This window comes from Balaenoptera physalus (assembly GCF_965194825.1).
Source record: "Balaenoptera physalus genome assembly, chromosome: 3".
Taxonomy (NCBI): domain Eukaryota; kingdom Metazoa; phylum Chordata; class Mammalia; order Artiodactyla; family Balaenopteridae; genus Balaenoptera; species Balaenoptera physalus.
This window is the reverse complement of record NC_138890.1, coordinates 21,615,180-21,634,762: the sequence shown is the minus strand read 5'-3', so window position 1 is coordinate 21,634,762 and position 19,583 is coordinate 21,615,180. Positions and strand designations below refer to the sequence as shown.

General features: G+C 45.6%; 2 protein-coding genes across 13 annotated transcripts in view; one reads left to right on the top strand and one right to left on the bottom strand.

Moving 5' to 3' along the window:
• SIMC1 (SUMO interacting motifs containing 1) overlaps positions 1-5,876 on the top strand; it is a 96,455-nt gene extending 90,579 nt beyond the window's left edge. For both annotated transcript variants that reach the window (XM_082456408.1, XM_082456407.1), the window contains one exon: positions 5,040-5,876. In XM_082456408.1, the coding sequence (XP_082312534.1) occupies positions 5,040-5,302 (263 nt within the window). In that variant the 3' untranslated portion in view covers positions 5,303-5,876. The remainder of the gene's footprint in view (positions 1-5,039) is intronic.
• Positions 5,877-5,965: 89 nt separating this feature from the next.
• Positions 5,966-19,583, bottom strand: KIAA1191. Of its 11 annotated transcripts, none has more exons than XM_082456547.1 (9): positions 19,411-19,583; positions 18,211-18,323; positions 17,881-17,967; positions 15,201-15,379; positions 12,122-12,242; positions 9,835-9,959; positions 7,876-7,982; positions 7,537-7,679; positions 5,966-7,427 (listed from the first exon to the last, which is right to left on the bottom strand). In XM_082456547.1, the coding sequence occupies exons 3-9, from the start codon at positions 17,906-17,908 to the stop codon at positions 7,219-7,221; spliced, it is 912 nt and encodes a 303-aa protein (XP_082312673.1). In that variant the 5' UTR covers positions 17,909-17,967; positions 18,211-18,323; positions 19,411-19,583; the 3' UTR covers positions 5,966-7,218. The 11 variants fall into 11 exon arrangements, with proteins under 11 accessions (XP_082312673.1, XP_082312676.1, XP_082312677.1 ...); XM_082456550.1 differs by having other exon boundaries at positions 19,361-19,490; XM_082456551.1 differs by lacking the exon at positions 17,881-17,967.

Sequence of the window (19,583 nt, the reverse complement as noted above, 5' to 3'; positions counted from 1 at the left end):
GTAACTAAAACATAAGCGAGAGCATTGTCAAGGCCACGACATGTAATTGTGTGGTTTGTGCATTTTTTAACACGCTCAAAGAAAGGTACGTGCCCTTCTCAGAACAAAGCCCCAAAGGCAAATTCCATGCGTCCTCAGCCTCATGGAGGTTTATGTAATTGTTTCTTTTGGAGATCTAGCTGAAAGTTTAATATTAAAGCAGCTCGGTTTTGCTTAAAGTTCACCTTTAACACTTCTTTGTTCATTTCTGTTTTGCGTCCCAGGGAATACACCTGGGTCATGGGCAATAGTGATTTAAGATGGACATGGGATCTACTTTTATTACAGAATATTCTTCTGCCTTGAATAAAGGAGAGGAAGGCCTCAGACCAGTGTATATTGACCAAGAATAAACAGGGTGTGTTCCAATGCTATTTTATCCTTAACGTCCTTTCCAGCTTCTTTGGAGACCAGGAGTTAAGAAGGAGAAAAAAATATTTAGAACCAGTAGTTTGAAAACAGAGTCCTACAAAGAACTACAAAGAACACAGCTGAATGGTTCCCTGAAATGGTCAGTGTCCTTGTCAGTAGGCATTTTACTGTGAGGGCTCCTTAGTCATCTCTGTCTTCTTCAAGTGGGCTGAGGACATTGTTGAGTGCGTTTTGAGGTCGGCCGGAGTTGTCCAGCTCCAAGGGCAGGGGAAGAAGGGAAGAGGATGGGGAGCCTAAGCTTGCCCTATGTTTATGGGAACCTCTTAGCGTGGAGGGAGAGAGGAAGGGAGCATAGGTAAATGCGCCTGCACTGGCTTATCTAACCCAGTAACCTTGTGAAGGTGAGTACCAACCCCCTTTCAAAGATGGGAAAACAAAGGCTGAGAGGAAAGTAAATGCAGAGCCAGGTCTGTTGCCAAAGTCTGTATACGGTGAAAGCACACTGGAAGGAATTAATTTCCTATGAAATCACTGGGTGAGATTAGAAGGTGAGATTCTAAGGAATTTCCGACCCCCCACTTTCTAAACTCTCTATACATGGTTAAATTACTTTTGTATCTACCCTTGACCTTGGGGAGAAGTATATCTTGAAGCCCCACATCTTGTAAATGTTTCTGTAGAGGGCAGAGTAGCCCCACTGAGAGGTGGATGCTGGGCTGTCGGCTGAGCTCACATTCTCTGGCTGAGAGAATCAATCCCCCACACCCCAGTTTCACAACCGTGCAACTCAAGTCTGAGCCTCGGCAAAATTATGAATTGCCATATGCCGTGAGTTTTCCTGATGCTTATAAATAATTAGAACCTCATATTTTGAAACTATGAATTCTAGGAATTTAAACGTATAGTATTTAAATGAATGAAATGCATGCTTTTCCTGAATTCCGCTCTCCTGGACCACTTAGGGCGACGCGGAAGTCAGACACCTGTTCATTCCAAAGAGAGTCTCACACACGGCCTTCCTGAAAGGAGCCCTGTCCACAGAGGGGAGAAAAGCAGACTCAGGCAAGATCAGTTAAGTTCATACATTCATCCAGGCAACAAATATTTACTGAATGCCTCCTCTGTGCCTGGCTCATTGGGAAAACTTCAATGAATGAGACCAACATGGCCCCTGCCCTCCTAGAGCTTAACTGTCTAGTAAAGAGATTGACCCTAAACAAACCACCACACAAGTAACATACAATTGCAATGAAAATAAATGCTGTGAAGGAAAGTACAAGTGCACAAAACAGGACTTCTTAAACTGTTTATGGAGGAACCCAGGAAGGCCTCCCTGAAGAAGTGATACTTGGGTTGAGATATGAAGTACCAGTGTTAGCCAGGCGAATAGGGAGGGTAAAGTTTCCCAGAAAGAAGAAACAGCATGTCCAAGGGCCTTGAAACCAAGAAGTTGCTTAATGAGTCCAAGGAACATAGAGCAAACTGGTAGGACTAGGATACAGTGAGCAAGGGGGGAATAGCACGAAACGAGACCACGGTACTAGACAGGAGCAGGCGTGAAGGGCCCTCCTGTTAGGGAGTTCGTGTTAAGGAATTTCACCTTGATTCCAGAGTGAAGGGAACCCATCAAAGTGGTTTTAAGTAAGGTCACTCTGCTTGATGTGTGACAAATAGTTTGGCCGAGGACCAGAGAGGTCAGGAGAGGGATAATGGTGACAAGGGTGTGGGTGGTGCAATGGGGAAGGCAGTGACAGATCAGAAGCACTTTGAAGATCAGCGTGACAGGGCATGGGTGACCGAGGCTGAAGGTTGACGCCCAGGGTTCTGCCAGTACTGACGCGGAGATAAATGGAAGACCTGCAGAGAAGATACTGTTAGATTGGAGATTCCTGTAGTGACGATGATGATGATAAAATAATAGTAGCTGACCCTAGTGTTGATCCAGGAACTAATAATACTACCAGCCAAAATATCTTGAGCCAGGCCTTGTGCCAAATAAACCCTTTACATAAATCACCTCACACAATAATCACAAGAACCTCCGATGTAAGAACTCTCCTCTACTGAAGCATAAAATCCAAGGCCTTGCCAACTGGACCAGAATGGTTCAAGTCCACTGGCCAAGGCTTCCTCCCCTTGGATGGTGGTTAGGTGGGCACTGCCAACCTTTGCCTCTTTGAATTTCCTGTATTAATAAGTTCCAAATTCTTCTTGCTCCTAACCCACATGTTCCCTATCCCACTCTATTCAGCCAATTCTATCTTTTCAAAGTCATTTTTATTTTTTTCAGAGTAGTACATGCTTTGTTTAAGAAAATCAAATTCTACTCAAAGGCTTTTGTCCCCTGTGACCGTTCTCCCACAGTAGCAGAGTGAAATAGAGCACATTTCCCTGCTTAAAACCCTCCAGATACTTGCCTTTGCTTTCAGAGGCCAAACTCCACATTGTTCTGTGGCCCAGCTTGCCTGCCAGTCTCCTCTAGTCCTGCTCTCCTTCTTACTACCCGGATCTTACCTCCAGTTCTTGAAGCAAGCTCTTCCTGCATCATGGCATTTGCACTTGTTCTCTCTACCTGGACTGCTTTTCCCCTAGACCTTTGCATGCTTACCACCTTCTCATCCTTTGGGACTCAGCTAAGAGGTCCTCCCTGACTAGAGTGAGCTGCTTCCCTCATTTCCCCAGTGTTCCTCTATCACAGCACCTGATTTATTTATTGGGTTGCACTCACCAAAACTATAATTGTTTTTGTTGGCTTGTTCACTGTCAGGCACTGTCACTGCAGCTAGAACGTCAGTCCATGAGGGCTGGGCCCAAGGCTCTGCCTCTGACGTCACGCACCGGGAAGGGGTGTACATCCTCGTCTCTTCCATGTTCTTGCTGATCACCAGAGAATAACTAGACAACCCCAATTGTGGGGCATTCTACAAAATAACTGCCCTGGACTCTTCAAAAATGTACATATTACGAGAGACAAGTAAAGGCTGGGAGCTGTGTTAGATGACAGGAGACTGAAGAGCATAACAACCAAGTACAGTGTGTGATGTCTGACTGAATCCTGGCCCAAAGCAGAACTGAACACCTATAAAGGATATTATTGGCACAGATTAGATAATATTCAATCAAGGATAAAATTAGTGGGATGATGAATAGTGGTTATGTAGGGGAATATTCGTATTCTTAAGCTGAAGTATTTAAGCATGAAGGATTATGACAGCGCAACTTACTCTTAACTGGTTCAGCAAAAAAAAGAAAAAGAAAAAAACATATAGATGGATCAGTAGATAAACCAAATGTGGCAAAATGTTAACAGCTTATGAATCAAGGTAAAGGTTATATGGGTGCGCATCATACTACTCTTTAAACTTTTCTGTAAGTCCAAAAATAAAATACTGGGGTAAAGTACAAAGGTCTAAAGGTATCTCATCCCAAATCCATAACTCAGTCCCAACAGGTTCTGGAAGTGTGTGGAATTGAGGGAAAGGAGCTCAAGGTCACATATAAGGCAAATGAAGTGAGAAGAGCCCTGCAGCCCTTCTGACTCCCAGGTGCTCCAGAGGCCACAACAGTATCATTTTCTCCATCTCATTTATAAAATGGGGGTAATGGCACCTTCATTAACAGAGTTATTAGAAGGACTGAACTAGTATCCAGAAATTTGGAAAACATAGAATAAACTTAAAAGAAAGTACAATAAATACACTGTAGAGTACCCAAAAAGTCTGGAAACATAGGAGGCAAAGCTGCCTTGAGATGTCATTACAGGGCCCTTTCAACATTCAATCAACAAACATTTACAGTGAGCACCTACTCTGTCTCCGAAACTGGGCTAGACTCCGGGGATGCAGTGGGATCAGAGCCTTGGGCCCAGCCCTCATGGACTGACGTTCTAGCTGCAGTGACAGTGCCTGACAGTGAACAAGCCAACAAAAACAATTATAGTTTTGGTGAGTGCAACCCAATAAATAAATCAGGTGCTGTGATAGAGGAACACTGGGGAAATGAGGGAAGCAGCTCACTCTAGTCAGGGAGGACCTCTTAGCTGAGTCCCAAAGGATGAGAAGGTGGTAAGCATGCAAAGGTCTAGGGGAAAAGCAGTCCAGGTAGAGAGAACAAGTGCAAATGCCATGATGCAGGAAGAGCTTGCTTCAAGAACTGGAGGTAAGATCCGGGTAGTAAGAAGGAGAGCAGGACTAGAGGAGACTGGCAGGCAGGCTGGGCCACAGAACAATGTGGAGTTTGGCCTCTGAAAGCAAAGGCAAGTATCTGGAGGGTTTTAAGCAGGGAAATGTGCTCTATTTCACTCTGCTACTGTGGGAGAACGGTCACAGGGGACAAAAGCCTTTGAGTAGAATTTGATTTTCTTAAACAAAGCATGTACTACTCTGAAAAAAATAAAAATGACTTTGAAATACATTTTTTTTTAATACGTAAAACTTGAGGTGCAGAGAGAACCAAGAACAAAGGACTGGAAATGGAGTTACCACAGGTACTCACATGCTCTTTGACTTGTATCCTAGTAACTCATCAACAAGTCTTTGCCTAGACCCAAAATTGGACTTCATCTTCCCAAGTCATAAAGGAATAAAAAGCAGTTCAGAACAGTTCTGCTGACTTTTTCCCTCTTGCAGAGCACTTACGGAGTTCAGTGATCGATCGAAAAGACTTAATAATCAAAAGGATTAAGCCCAAGCCCCAGCAAGGAGATGACATCACAGTGGTGGACGTGGAGAAACAGATCAAGGCCTTCCGCAGCCGCCTGGTCCAGATGCTGGGGGAGCCGCTCGTCCCGCAGCTCCAAGACAAGGTGCACCTGTTGAAGCTCCTGCTTTTCTATGCCGCAGACCTGAACCCCGACGCAGACGCCTCTTCACAGGCCTGGAGCAGACCCTGAGACCCTTCTAAGCACTGAACGCCAAGAATACCTCCTGAACTCTATCTCAAACTACTTGGAAGTTCTAAAAGTATAAAAAGTAGTTTAAAATCTTATAGGACCAAACCTATCTTATTTATCTGTAGGCTATAATAACTTTCTGTTTAGTAAATATCTTTTTTTTTATAATCCTATCCTAGCCTGTTCTCAGATATGGCTTAAATATATAAGGTGTATATATTTTTAATAAATTATTTATCTATACTTTTTTTGAAACAGGTGATACTATATGCACTATACGTTTAACATTTCAAGATGTGAAAAAAGAATCCGTGTGCTGAACAAATTCTAGACATCAATGTTATGTCATTCAAGGTACTGACAACCTGTTTCGAAAGAGAAAGACGTATTTGTTTCTCCCTGATGGAAAACAAACACCCTATATTGGACCTGTGATATTGCCTATGAATTTGACTTTGTGGCCAGTCTGTTAAGATCTAATGTAATGAAGGGGGTAGAAACAAAAGGGTTGAGTGTGTTACAAAAAATTTGATGTTAAAAGCATACAATAAAAAGGCAATGGTTTTTCAAAATACCAAGTTTATCATGCTTAGGTTTCATGACTGCGAGCAGGCAGAATGGAATAACTACTCTTAACAGAACCAAAAAAAAGTTCCATCGACATTTGAGAAAGTAGTAAGGATTTTTATTGTCAAAACAAGTTAAGAGATACAAGCATAACAGAAGACACAAATAAATTAACTGTTCTGATCATTTTAGACTCCAGGGCATCTCTGTGGGAAGGTCAGCTCAGCTCCTTGTGTAGACACCATACTGTCCAAAGCAAAAGACAGCAGGAATTTGAGACAGTGTTCAAGACAATGATTGAACATGTACACAGCGAGGAGAAATGAAAAGGTGGTTCCCCTCGTCCCTTTCCTCAGTGAGGTACGTGTTTATAAAAGTATGAGGCTCATCTGGGGGGAAAATGATTGCATACAGAAAATTTTTTAATTCTTCCACCTCCCAGGAAAAAATTTTTCAGGCCCTGGCCTGAACAAGAAACTCAGAATAGGGTGACACTAGTTTCATATGAACCGCAAGACTATACTCAAACTGCAGTTGCCGCCTCCTTTAAGAAAGTTTAACATCCATTTATCTATACCAAACCAGTAGACTGGATTTTCTCCCTTAGGAAGTTTTCAACCAAATGGGAGTTAAATTAATCTCACTTTAAAGTGCAACAAAGGATATGTAAGGCTAGTGTTTGTTCTGTGACACACAAAAGAGAAGCATCCCTCCAACAGCACTGGCCCAAGAGGTACTACAGTAAGAACTGGCTGCAGGAGAAAGTGATCCGTGAGGTCTACCAACAAGCAAGGAGATTCCGGTTTCAGCAGAAAACAGAGGGGATCCCTGCCAAGGCTGGCTCCTAACTATACCCAGATCTCAAACAGATCCTGGGTCCCCATAACTGACAAGGCTGGAGCACACAGTGCCAGCACAGCCAAGAGGGCCAAGGTCGTCTAAACTAGTCAGTGAACGCCTCTACGCCATGATTTGTCCATGCGCACATGGACAGTGGTAAAGGAATCAAGAAGCCTTGGTTTTGGAACAACACAAACATTATTTACCTAGTAAGTAATGATCAAAGTTCTTGTGTAGGGTAAATGATACAAAAATAGGTAATGAGGTCCCCATACATCACTGCAGAGGTTTAGTCTAACTTTAAATTAAAGCAGTACAAAATGGCTTCTTCCACACAAGGACAAGCTTTGCACTAATGTTTCTCAAAAACCAATTATGTCTCCAGCTCTAGCCTCAGTTTGAGAGATTTTTAAAAAGAGAAAACAAAACTTTTCCTATGTCAGAGCCAAGGTAAAGGGGAGCTGGGCTCAAGACATCTCTATACCAGAGTCCCTGGAACAGAAAGAGCTCTAGAAGCCAGTGGGTGTGAGAACATTCAAGTCCCGCGGTTTTAGATTGTGGGCCCGCGGCAGCTGTTTCTTCCCTTCTATCACTGGGATGTCCATTTGGGGTGGCTTGAACACTGCTGGATCCTCGGCCATTCGGGTGGCCTGCGTGCGAATCAGTTCCATTGGAGAAGGCTTCTGGGCTCCTTTGTAGGCCTGGATGGCAAAACCTCCTACAGAAGTAAACCACAGAGCAAACGATTTCAAAATTAGTAAGCAGCTACCAACATACATGGTAAAATGCCCGCCACACTGCTCTCTTTTGTGAAGGGGCTGCCTTACCTGAATCAGACCTCTGGAGGGATCTTGGTCCAAAGAGGCTCCATTTATCTGCCGAGCTTCTGTCTTTCTCCCCGCTTCCAGAATCCATGGTGCTAAGATTGGGGCCAGGTAAGGCTGTGGAAGAACCAGAAGTGAACCAGCCTCTGGAAGAGAAAGAATGAAACACATGGTAACACATCCTCTTCCTACACCTGTAGAAGTGTCCCACGCCAAGACTAGGGACTGTCAGCTCCCCCTCCTGGCTCGGAAGCCACAGGCTGACCTCCCAGTGTTGGATGTGGCACTAGCTTTGCTTTAGCCCACGGCTGCTGGGGGGTGGGGGTCGCAGGAAGGGCTCACCTGGGCTTCTGCTTAGGGGACGAGTGGGGGCTGCTGCTTGGGGTGGACTGGGTGGAGGCCGGCTGCTTCTCCTCTCTTGTTATCTCTCCGCTCTGGAGCTTTAGTTTCTGCTCAGATGGGTAAGAAGAGAGGCTTTTTAAAAATCACAGCAAATACAAAACAGCTAAGTTTGGGTATAAACAACCTGGTTCACACTAACTTCAGGCAAAAGGAAACATTAATAGGTGGAATAATTTTGGATTATAGGAAGATATTCCTTTGATTCTGCCATACTAGATAGAGTTCCATCTTTAAAAAAATGTATTCATTCTACAGCATATCTCGAACATCTCTGCGCTAATTCCACACCAGAGCTTTCGACTGTCCCACATTGACCAGCCAGTAAGTGGAGGAGCCAGAACCCCAGTGGCGGGCCTTCCTCAAGGGCCCTCTTTGCCGCTCCTACCGCGCACACCCCGCCATCCCCAGCCTCTCAGCGCCAAGACTCGGCCGCTAACCCCTCCGGCTAAACGCTCCCTCTGTGCAGCCCTTCCCTCCCATAACCAGTCACTCCGGCTGCCCTCAGCGTTGTAAACAGACATCTAACAGACAGACCAGCAGTCTAGCAGGGGAGACAAGCCTACTTCTCACTGCTCCTAGGTCAAGGCTTCCATACGGTATCCGTGCTCCGTGTCCAGTACACCAATGCTCAGCCCAGGCTATACTTCAAACAAATGACCGTGATGAATTTTCTCAACACTCAACATATCAGGTTACGTGAGCTGGCATTTCAGCCATCCTCATGTTCTACTCCTATGGCCAAGATGCAGAAGGTGGGCCAGATTCAGTTCCACCATTATATGGGGTGAACTGTGCAAATGGAATTCAGACTGACACCTACCCTGGAAAGTTCTCAGTGTCAAAGGCTGACAGTGCCCCTCTCTGGAAGGATCTGTCTTGTCTGAGAGCTTAAGCTGGACACCAAGCCAACCCTGACCCGCCACAGCAGTGGTTTTAAGTTCAGTGTGCAAACATCATCCGGGATGCTCATTACAAAATGCAGCCATCCACAACCTCTCACATCCCTGCCCACAGGCCGCTAACCCCCAACTATTCCTCCTCCATGTATTGTATATCATGATCCTCCTTGTGAGCCCCTTCGGGAGCCAGATTCTCAGGCAACTCTGGAGTATGGAGAAAAACCAACAGGAAACAGGGCATCAGGAGACTTGATTTCAGGTACTGTGACTAGTTAAATACATAACCCTGGACCTCAGTTTCTTCATTTATAAAACATGGATAATAGTATCTATGTCAGAGTATTAATAAGAAGATGAAGTGAGCATGAGTGCATGATAAATCTTAAAAGCACTATTAAGTATAAAGTGATATTCCCTGAAAGAAAATCATTTGAAACTATTTTATTTTATTCATACAATTATTTGGTCATTATTAACCTTACTGAAAATTCTCCATTCGTTCCAATTTTAAAAATGAAAGAGCAAAAACATCCCAATTCTATATTTATTTTAATTTTTTAAAAATTAAACATAGAGCATAACATTCCTTTCTAGCCAGTGTTACCTCTGTTGAGGTTGCCTGACTCCCATTTCTCGCCCTCAGAGTCGATCACCCTGGTACACAGTGACCCACGTTGGCTTTGTTGTTCATAACGTGCTCACACATATCACCTGTGTAAGCTCAGAATCTCATCTGACCCTCCGAACCAGAAGTAAGGGAAACAGTAAGCTTTACAGATGGATAAGCAGAAACAACGAGGCTAAGAGCCCGGGAGCTTTCAGCTAGAAAGTGCGACCACAAGGGGGACTAAACCTGCTCTAAATTCCTCGCTCAAGCCTCTTTCCACCACTCTCCACACCCCCAACTCGCTGAGCTGGTAACTTCAAAACCACAGCCACACCTCAAGCTGTGAATGATGAGGGTTTTGTTTTTTTAAAAGTTCCTAAGAAACAAGCTTACGTGGAGTGCTTCTGCCACTCGAAGGTACTTGGTCTCCTCGGTGGTGAGGCCCTTGTGGGGTGTGTAGCCAGCATCTCTCAGCCCTGCCTGTTGCTCAAAACGCTGAATGCTTTCCTGGGTCTGTTCTGGGAACAGAGGAGATGACAGTCATGCCCATCCCCCTCTCCCATCACAAACTGGGGGAGATGAACACAGATATCCACTGTTCTCCCCGGGAGCGAGAGCATACACACTGGCCATCCGGGAAGGAGAGTTCTCCCAGACAGCCATCGTAGCAGGAATTCTGAACCTCACGTGAGGCCTAAGCAGAAAGAAGCCTTCCCTTACACCAAGCTAAAGAGCAGGTTACTCCTAAAGGGACAGCCTGATAACCTCCAGGGAAACACTCCTTACCTTCCTCTCATTTATACCCTAGGACATTTTCTTTGTATTCAGAAATGCAACATGGAGAAGGCAGCTGACATTCAGAAACAGTGCAAGTTCTCCAAATATAAAGTTTCCTCAGAGATACTCACCACCCTCTTTAAGATCTTCACCAAAGAGAAATGGGCCACATTTAGGCCAGATGGCACCAAGGTAGCAATTGGATCCAAACCAGAGAGAATGTGCCTTGAACTAACCAAGGTCTACTGATCCAATGTTTCCTGTGTGTGAAACTGCCCACCACAGTGCCTGGCACAGCAGGCAGACTCAACTCACTATCAGAGCAGTCTGACCCGATTATCTTGTCATCAATGTCAGTTGCACCTGGGAATGACTGACAGTGGAATTTTTGCTTAATCTGTACACATACTATGTAATACACCCCCATGTACAAGAATGTGGCAGCTGAGGACCAAAAGTCCAGATGCCAGATGTCCTTTATGACTTAGTCATTCCCCTTCTAAGGGACTAGTTTATTTCCAACAGAAATGGAAGCAAAGGAAACACACACACACACACACACACACACACACACACACACACACACACTAAATGTATAAAGGTGTTTTCCAGTCTTGCCAGGTAGTCACTTGAAAATTTTAAAAGCAGGGAAGGATTTAATGAATATGGTACCTGGTATTTAAAATACCAGGATTTTAAATGCAGCTTTTTTTTTTAAACTTATGACTACAGCAACATGAAAAGTTCATCGTAATATTAATTGAAAAAATATTGATAGAATGGTTTGTCTATTAAATCTGCAATTATATAAAAATATGCATATAAGTGGAAATGACTAAGCCAAATAAGTGAGTGATAGTAATATATACTGGGGCGCTATAATGTTCTATACTGTTAGTAAACTCTATTTTCAATAAAGAAGTTACACTGTTCTAAAAGAACAATGACTAAGCTTCCTAACACTGCCAGGACACATTCTCAAGCTTGCAAAATACAAGCAGTAGTTGCTGATTCAAACAGTGCATTTATGTGTGAATAAGAAAAAGTCCAAGTAAGAGTTTGGACTTTTGGTTCCTGGGTGAGTTCTTCAGGAATTACCCAAGACTAACTGATGCCCTCCAGAGCAGATAAACAAGGGCTTCCGACATCAAAACTGAGCCAACTAAAGAGAACCTCTACATGCTCTGCCCCTGGCAGAGGCTGCTGCTGACAAGCAGAGCTGTGTATCTAATAATTGTTAACTTCCCACTAGAAGCAACTAGAAGGGCCCTCCGGAACCAACAAGTTTAGTTAACTTGTAAGATTTTTTTTTTTAAATTCAAGCTCTCTTGTTTCCAGTCTTATCAGGACCACAAATCACACATTCTTAACACCAAAGACACTTGAGGCACCAATCTTGCCTCAAGATCCAGAAAGAGGAACAACTTTGAGCCATTTAATTTAAAAAAATAAGCGCAGGGGCGGTGGGAGATGTCTCAGTGTGTCTCCTTCTCCAGCAGAGCTTGAGACAGTATCAGCAGCCGCTCCCGGCCACTGAGCACTGGTGCCATCTAATCCTCCCCTCCACCTGCCGGCCAGATTCCCCACCTCACGGAGGAGGAAACAGCCTCAGTAGTTAAGTAACTTGCCCAAGGTCACGCTGATGGATATGGGAAAATAAGGCTGTAGCAACGAAGCATCGGGCGTGCACCTAAATCAACTGAGATGCTTAACGTTGGGCAAGTCTTCTACCTAAATGGAGCTTCAACATTGGTGATGACTCAGCAGCCAGACTGACCTCTGCCGGGCTGGGTTAGGACAGGTTAAGGCAGGTGTGTCTGCAGAACCCCCCCAGCTAGTTGTAGGAAGCCTAAATTCTTCCCCGCCCCCAGTTCACTCTATTCTGAGAGCGCAGAGTGCTTACTTGTGATCAGAGAACTCATGATGACATGGGTAGCTTTAGCCTTCACCACGGGGACCTTGTCCGCACCATCAATGGCCGATGGCAGGGCACGGGATGAGACGCTGGCCTCTCCTTCCTCCACCTGTTCAAGAGGGGCAAGGAGGCACCTGAGCCAGACAAGGGAGTCACACGCCTCAACTTACTCCTCTGGGAGTAATAAGATACAGGAGAAAATACGTGAAGGGGGGCTTGGTTGTCCACACCCGATTAGATATGTATTATCCATAGTGACAAAAGATATGACATTATACAAATAGCCTGTATTTATAAAAGTGGGAGAGCCAGAATTTGAAGCTCTGAGCTCTATTATCTTTCCAGACTATGTCTGTCCAAAACACACTATGCCCCTAAGGATACAGAAGAAACAACTATTACTAAGCATTGACCGTGTACCAAGCACCACGCCTGCTTTTGCTTAATTAATCACTGCATTCGCTAAGTGGTTCCCAAATTTTGCCAAGCACCAGAATCCCCTGGAGGGCTTGTTAAACAGACTGCTGGGCCCCAACCCAGAGCTGATTCAGTAGGGCTCAAGAATTTTGTTTCTAACAAATTACCAAGTGATGCTGATGCTGTTGGTCCCTGAGACCGCACTTCGAGAACCACTGCTCTAAGGGTTCAATAACGGTCTTTTAAAACAAACCAGAAAGTCTACGTAGCTCCTCAGCTTTAACATGAGAGAGCTGGAGCACGCTGCCTTCCTTAATCTAAACACCTGACACCGTGCTCAGGACTAACTGGAAGCAGAGGACTGGGTTTACTCTTTGTTCTCTACTTCTCCAAAGGAATTGAGAAGAAAGATGGTCAGAAAGGAGGGGAGTAGAAGGAAGTATTGAAATGTTGTATCCCTGTTACAAAACAGGATTTAAACTCTTCAGCTGTGACCTTACTCGAGCAAAACTCGAACCTCTGCTTTCTCACTTGGAAGACGGCTGATGGTTGGGACATGGATGCCTAGGGCATGGATGGTTAGGACAAACAAAAGAATGCATGTAATGAGTCAAGTTGAGCTCTCCTTAGAAAGGCCAGTTGTTCCAAACTGTCAGCTGTTCCAGCTGGGACACAGCAGAAAACTGGAAGCCCATTCTTTGCCTAGAGAAGCAAGCGGCAGCCTTCATAAATGAAGAGGGTGGTGGGCTGCCCTCCCAAGCGCTATCAGGAGCCTTGCTTCTTTTCTGCTCCGGTCCCTTGAGTCTGCTGCTTTGGCATCACAGGCAGGCTGCTGGGGTCCTTTCCCCCTAGTACTGCCAGTACTTTTTACACAAAATGTTTCCACCTCAACAACTGACTGGGTCAGATTTCAGTAGATAACTGATATAGGGGACTGCCCCCAGAGCTGTAGGGGACACTTTCATAGCAAGGAGCGCCCTGTTCTGAGAGCTTAATGGTGGGGGGTGGGGGGTGCGGGGGGGACACTACACTCATTAGAAAGGAAGGATCACATACAGCTCTGCCAAGGCAAGGTAAGCCAGGAGCCGGGAGTCACAACATCAGCTCCACACCTAATATGTGCCAGGCCTTTCAGTCCTCTTTTTTTTTTTTTTTATAAATTTATTTACTTTATTTATTTATTTTTGGCTGCGTTGGGTCTTCATTGCTGCGCGCGGGCTCAATAGTTGTGGTGCACGGGCTTAGTTGCTCCACAGCATGTGGGATCTTCCCGGACCAGGGCTTGAACCCGTGTCTGCTGCAATGGCAGGCGGATTCGTAACCACTGCGCCACCAGGGAAGTCCCTGCAGTCCTCTTTTATTTAATCCCCACGGCACCTCCATGACAAAGTATTTTCATCTCTCACACAGAGACACTGTGGCTCAGGGGTGAAGCCCGAGCTCACAGCTGGTGCACAGACTGTTAGGTGGCTCACACCCAGGTCTGCTTAGACAGCTGCTTACTGGTACTTGCTGTCAGGACCTAGCTGTCACACAGCTCAAAGTGCAGCGAAACTATAGCTGCAGCTTAAAAGGATTCATCTGAACTGGGTGGGCCTAGCTTATTCAGGCAACAGGACCACCTTTCTGGCATTCTTAGTGGTTGGAAAGTCAGAGGCAAGAGACACACAGTCCCTGCAGTCAGGAAGCACAGGCTTCAGAAACAAGCCTGCAACAAGCGTGTCAGAACCCATGAAGCCCAACTGCACAAAATGGCTGTAGAGCAGATCAGTGTGTAACGAGGTACGTGTGTGCATGTCAGGAGGGCCTTACAAAGGAGGCAGCTCTCACATAGGATGGCAGTGGGGAAGGGCATCTGAGGCAGGAGGAACAGCATGAGAAAAAGCACAGCATATGTTCAGGAAAGAGCCAATTTCTAATCACTCAATGAGCATCTTTTTGCAATCTACTTTATGCCAAGTCCTCTGCTAGATACTGTAGATGGAGTACGAATCAGACATGGCCCCTGCCCCCAGGAAGCTAATGGAGGGCGATGAAGTAACACAGGGATTGTAACAGGGGTCCACAGTACACTGGAGACCTCAAAAGGAGGGGTGATAGTCTTATTGGGAGGATGGAGGAAAATCACAGAAGAGATGGTTGAACTAAGACTTAAAGGATGCCATTTGTCAGGCAGATGAAGTACAAGGATAGGATGGGGACTGTGAACATTCCAGGCAATCGGAGCAGCGAGAAGCAAAGACTTAGAGGCCTCAAATACCCTATTAAGTACAAGAAATCTTAAGTAACTTGCATGGTTGGATCACAGGGGGTGGGGGGTGGATTCGGAGGGGAGGGAGCGCAGACAGGACCTGGACCATGCAGAGCCAGACTAAGACTAAGGAGCTTGGATTTAATAGTGTGGAAACGAGGGTGGGGAGGACGGGGAGGAGAGGGGATGCGGAGGTTGTGTTTCAGGTAGAAGACACAGCCGTTCTAGTTTTGAATTAAAAAGGAAAAAAGGCCTACCAACTCTACAGAAAACATAACATATACAGGGATTGGTGGCTGCCCAATGCTATGGGTGTCAGGAGCCGCTGACCGCTTCTGGAGCAGAGGAAGGAGAACGAAGGGGTTGGGCCTGCCAACGGCAGTCAGCGGGGTCAGATACCTTGGCGAGGTGCTGATACTTGCGCTCTGGAATCACTGGCTTCCAGGGGATGCTGCCCATGTCCGATGGAGGAGGAGTCATGGGCGTAGGGTCCTCGAGGGCATCATCATAGCTGAATGCCCGGCGGTACATCCCGATGGGCAGGGACATCTTGCCTAGAGGCCCACTAGGCTCAAGAGCTAAGAACAGACACACCTGTCAGGATGGGTTCATCAGCTGAACATACCAGTAGCTTTAAATTAATCTGTAGGCAGGAAAGCTCTGAAACACTCTTATTCTGGAACAGAGCAAGAATAGCTCGTTCTGGAAGAGCTAATCCAGTCAAGGTAAGGTAACTACAAATTCCTTCCTCTCTGCCTGACACTGGATTCTCCACTTAACCCACACAGCAGCCCTAATCCATTTTTATGGATTAGGAAACCAAAGTTCAATTTCAATTTACCTGAGCAAGGTCACATAACTTCAAAGTGCAGTAAGGAATCAAAACCCAAACCAATCTGATTTCAAAGCTTGTATTCTTTAGGCCACAGAAGCCCGTGGCAATCCCAAGACTCTCAACTCAGGCAAAACTGAGGATATGCAGTCTTGGGAATTCCCTGGCAGTCTACTGGTTAGGACTCCACACTTTCACTGCTGAGGGCCAGGGTTCAATCCCTGGTTGGGGGAACTAAAATCCCACAAGCCTCATGGCCAAAAAAAAAAAAAAAAAACATGAAATCTTGTTCCCAGTTTATACATGAGGAAATGAAGGCCCAGAGGTGGCAAATCCTCTGTCTTTACTACCTCACCTAAGAAAACAAGAGCACCATGACAAGAAATATGTCAAATAATATGCTGTCCAGCAGCATCTAGAACAGTTTCGAATGTTCTATATGACTTAAACGGCAGAGCCAATTTCCATCACAGAAGCTACTGGCAAGGGTTCTCACAAAGCACTGCCAGCTGATCCTGCCATTCCCGTCCACCGGAACGGACTGGCGGAATGCCCCAGTGACGCAGGCTCCCCACCTCAAGGGCACACTCAGCTCTGCCAGACCACGGAGCAAAGTTCATTTTGTTTGTTTGCTGATCCTTTCAGAGCAGAACTAACGTCCAGATCCTGCCTTCAGTGTGACATTATCCTGTTGCTATAATTACACAATCACACTCTCCAAGACATCAACCTGTTTGGCAAGAAGTCCAAAACCAGCAAACACATTCCATGTAAACAACAAGGGGGCCAAGCAGTTACCATTATTATTATGATTAATAACAATTTCTAACAAATCCATAGAAACAGAAAGAGGATTAGTAGTTGCCAGGACCTGGGGGGAGGGAGGAGCCACAGGAGTGACTACTAAAGGGACAAGGTTTTCTTTTGGGGGTGAGGAAGATGTTCTGGAATTAGACAGTGGTGATGGTTGCACAACCTTGTGAATATACTAAAAATCACTATAGTGTTCATTTTAAATGGCTGAATTGTATGGTATGTGAATTATCTCAATCAAAACAAACACACAAGCAAATAATAATTACCAAGTACCCTTCCTTGCCAGGAACTTACATCCCTCATCTTTCCTAATCCTCATTAAGCAGATATTCTTCCCCTTTTCCAGCTCAGGAAACTGAGGCATAGATCTTAAGCAACACCCCGCTAGCAAGTGTGAGGTCGGGGCTGGAACACAGATCTCAGCCAGCTCTCACACCCTCCACGCAACACTCCATGCTCCCCACACTACAAGCATTAACCTAATGCATGCAACCCTGCGGCCAGGATGCTTACAGGGAGCTTACGGGCATCACGACGACAATGAAAGACAAACTAAAACACAAGTTGATGAAGTTAGAGACTAGAGATGGATCCTTATCGGGAGACAGAAGGGAGACTCCTATGACTCCACTTAATTTGGGAGCAATTTCAAAAACATCTTAAAGACTCATCCCAAGAGCCATCCCAATAACCTTCCTAAGAATAATAATAAAGTCAGCTAATATTTACTAGGAGATAAAGTCCCACAAATAGAGACCAAAAGATTTTCTGGGCAGTAAATGTATATTCATCGTTAACTTTTAACTCACATTTTCATGTATTTTATGTTTGATCTTCACAGCAAACCTGAGAGACAGGCACTATCATCTATACTTTACTAAGAATCAAAAATTGAGCGATTCAGATTTTAAAAATCACTAGCCCTTCCCACTAAAACAGTCCAAGGAGGAATCAACGACTTCACTAACCCAGAAATTATCGCCCTGTACAGACCCAGGACTCACTAAATGTTGCAGTGAGCATTTTCATGACTAAGTTCAATGTGCCTTGAAATCAGGCTGGTGCCTTTTTGCCGAAACTTTCATTCCTTCCACCCTCCTATCTCCTCCTCACAGAAAAAGGGGGTGAGTTTAATCATTTTGGTTTAAGAACTACGCAGCTTATTCTAAATTTTTATTTGATACATAGGAAAGTGACAAATCTGTCATACCCTTAAGTGAAATAACTGTTCTCTTTCAAGTTAGATTTTTGGGTTCACACCCTGGCTGGGTGGTTAATAAGATAATATTTAAATGATGCCAATCTATTAAGTCTAAATACTCTCTTGATGGCAGAGAGTTACTATTAATATGTGGTTCAGAAAAAGTAGTTTCTGTCTAGCTTAAAATGTTAAGGGCAAAACATAACTTTACCAAAAAGAATTAAGTTTACCAGGCACTTCTGGTTGTCTCGAAGCCATTGAAAGACTGGGATCCAGGTGCTTTTCCTATACAGAATTCAGAGCTGAGTCCCTGCCACCTAATAAAAACAACAAAGGGCATTTTCTTACAGTGAACACCAAAGAATAGCTCCAATGCTGTTCTTTTGACAGGCACACAGAGTTTTGTGGCTTGGTTACAAGGTTGAAACACGCACAAAACAGGGACAAACATGCCGAGGGAGAAAAAACAGGATAAAGTCAAAGGTCTCACTGTACCTGTCACTGATCTTAACACCTGTGATATGACAAAGACACCATACACAGTGAAAAGGTTACCTTACCAGAGTGAAATGATGTGACGATTATGCTGACAGACAGATATTAATGAGGAACATTGTTCAGCTGCTGCAAGTTAGCAAAGCTGCTCGGGAAGAGTCCATCCATTTCAGAGGTTCTGAGAACAACAAACAACCAGCATTGGCACAGCCCTTCAGAGTCTGCTAAACACCTTTCTGTACTTTCATGTATTTCCTGTAACAACCTTGCAAGAGATACTATACTCATTTCGTTTCTAAATAAGTTAGGGCTCAGCATCCACATAACCTGACCCACAGCAAGGGACTAGGGAACCACAGTGGGTAAATTCATTCCTTGCTGCTAGTATTGACTGATATTCATAAGGGTTTTGTACAACACTTATCTTGTGTTTTAATCCTTGCAGCAACCCTTGCAAAGCAGGCATTGTTTATCCCCAATTTAAAGAAAAGGAAACTAAAAAGCAGAAGTGATTTGTCCAAGGTTACAGACAAGTGGCCCATCTGTAAGGCAGGTAGTTTCATCTCCATTTTACAGGGGAGTTCAAACAAAGCTCCGAGAAAGCCAAGTTACTTGCTTTTCAGCTTGCTACACTCCCCCCTCTATCCTGATGAAGCTCAGAAGGCAAAATCGTTAGGTCCTCATTAAAGAGTATCGCAGAAACCAAAGTCGGCCATCCTCGGGGTCCAGGCAGCATTCCGGCCCGACACCTCCCCTTCCACTTCCCAGGGCCCGTCCCCTCCCCCCTCCCCCGCAGAGCTCTGACTTCTCCTTCACAAAATACAGGACAATGCCACCAGGATGTGAAACGCCTGGGCTGACTCAACCGCCTCTTCCACCCGGCGAGGTTAAGAAAGATTAAGGCGATTAGGGCCAGGGCCTGGCACAAGCCGAAAAGTTCCCCGGGGCAAGGCAAGTAGGAGGCTTGGGAGGTAAGGGCGAGAAATGGAGGGTCCAGGACAAGGCCGGCCTGGTAAAGTAGAGGCGAAGCCCGGTGCCGGGGCTGCGGGGGCATCATCACAGAGAAACCCCACGGGGGGACCCCAGAAGGCGGGGCGAGAGATGCACGGAGCGGTCCGGCAAAGATCTCAGCCTGAGTAAGGGGAGAGGAGAGAGGCACCACGAGGGCCCGGGCCAGGGCCTCGGTGGAGGGGACGGGGGCACGCCCCTCCTTACCGGCGGAGGACCGAGCCCCAAGGAGGGTCCGGTCTGGCTCATCTGGTTACCTGTTTTTCCGCCGCCGCGGAGCCGCCTGCGGCCCGAGCTCCGGCACTAAAGAGGCTCCGAGGACCCACGTCTCTCGAGAGGCTGTGGCGCACTCGGGACCCAAGCCATGGTGTGAGCGGCGCTGTGCCCGTGGCGACACAGAAGGCCCCAGACACCAAACAGGGAGGGACCA

What these genes read in the sequence shown, in the direction of transcription:
- KIAA1191 (XM_082456547.1), bottom strand. Translation starts at nt 17,908, where the DNA reads ATGGCTTCGAGACAACCAGAAGTGCCTG. An exon ending in GAGTGGCAGAAGCACTCCAC is followed by an intron (nt 7,983 to 9,834) that starts GTAAGCTTGTTT and finishes CCATCTGAGCAG; the next exon opens with AAACTAAAGCTCCAGAGCGG. An exon ending in CCTCCAGAGGTCTGATTCAG is followed by an intron (nt 7,428 to 7,536) that starts GTAAGGCAGCCC and finishes TTACTTCTGTAG; the next exon opens with GAGGTTTTGCCATCCAGGCC.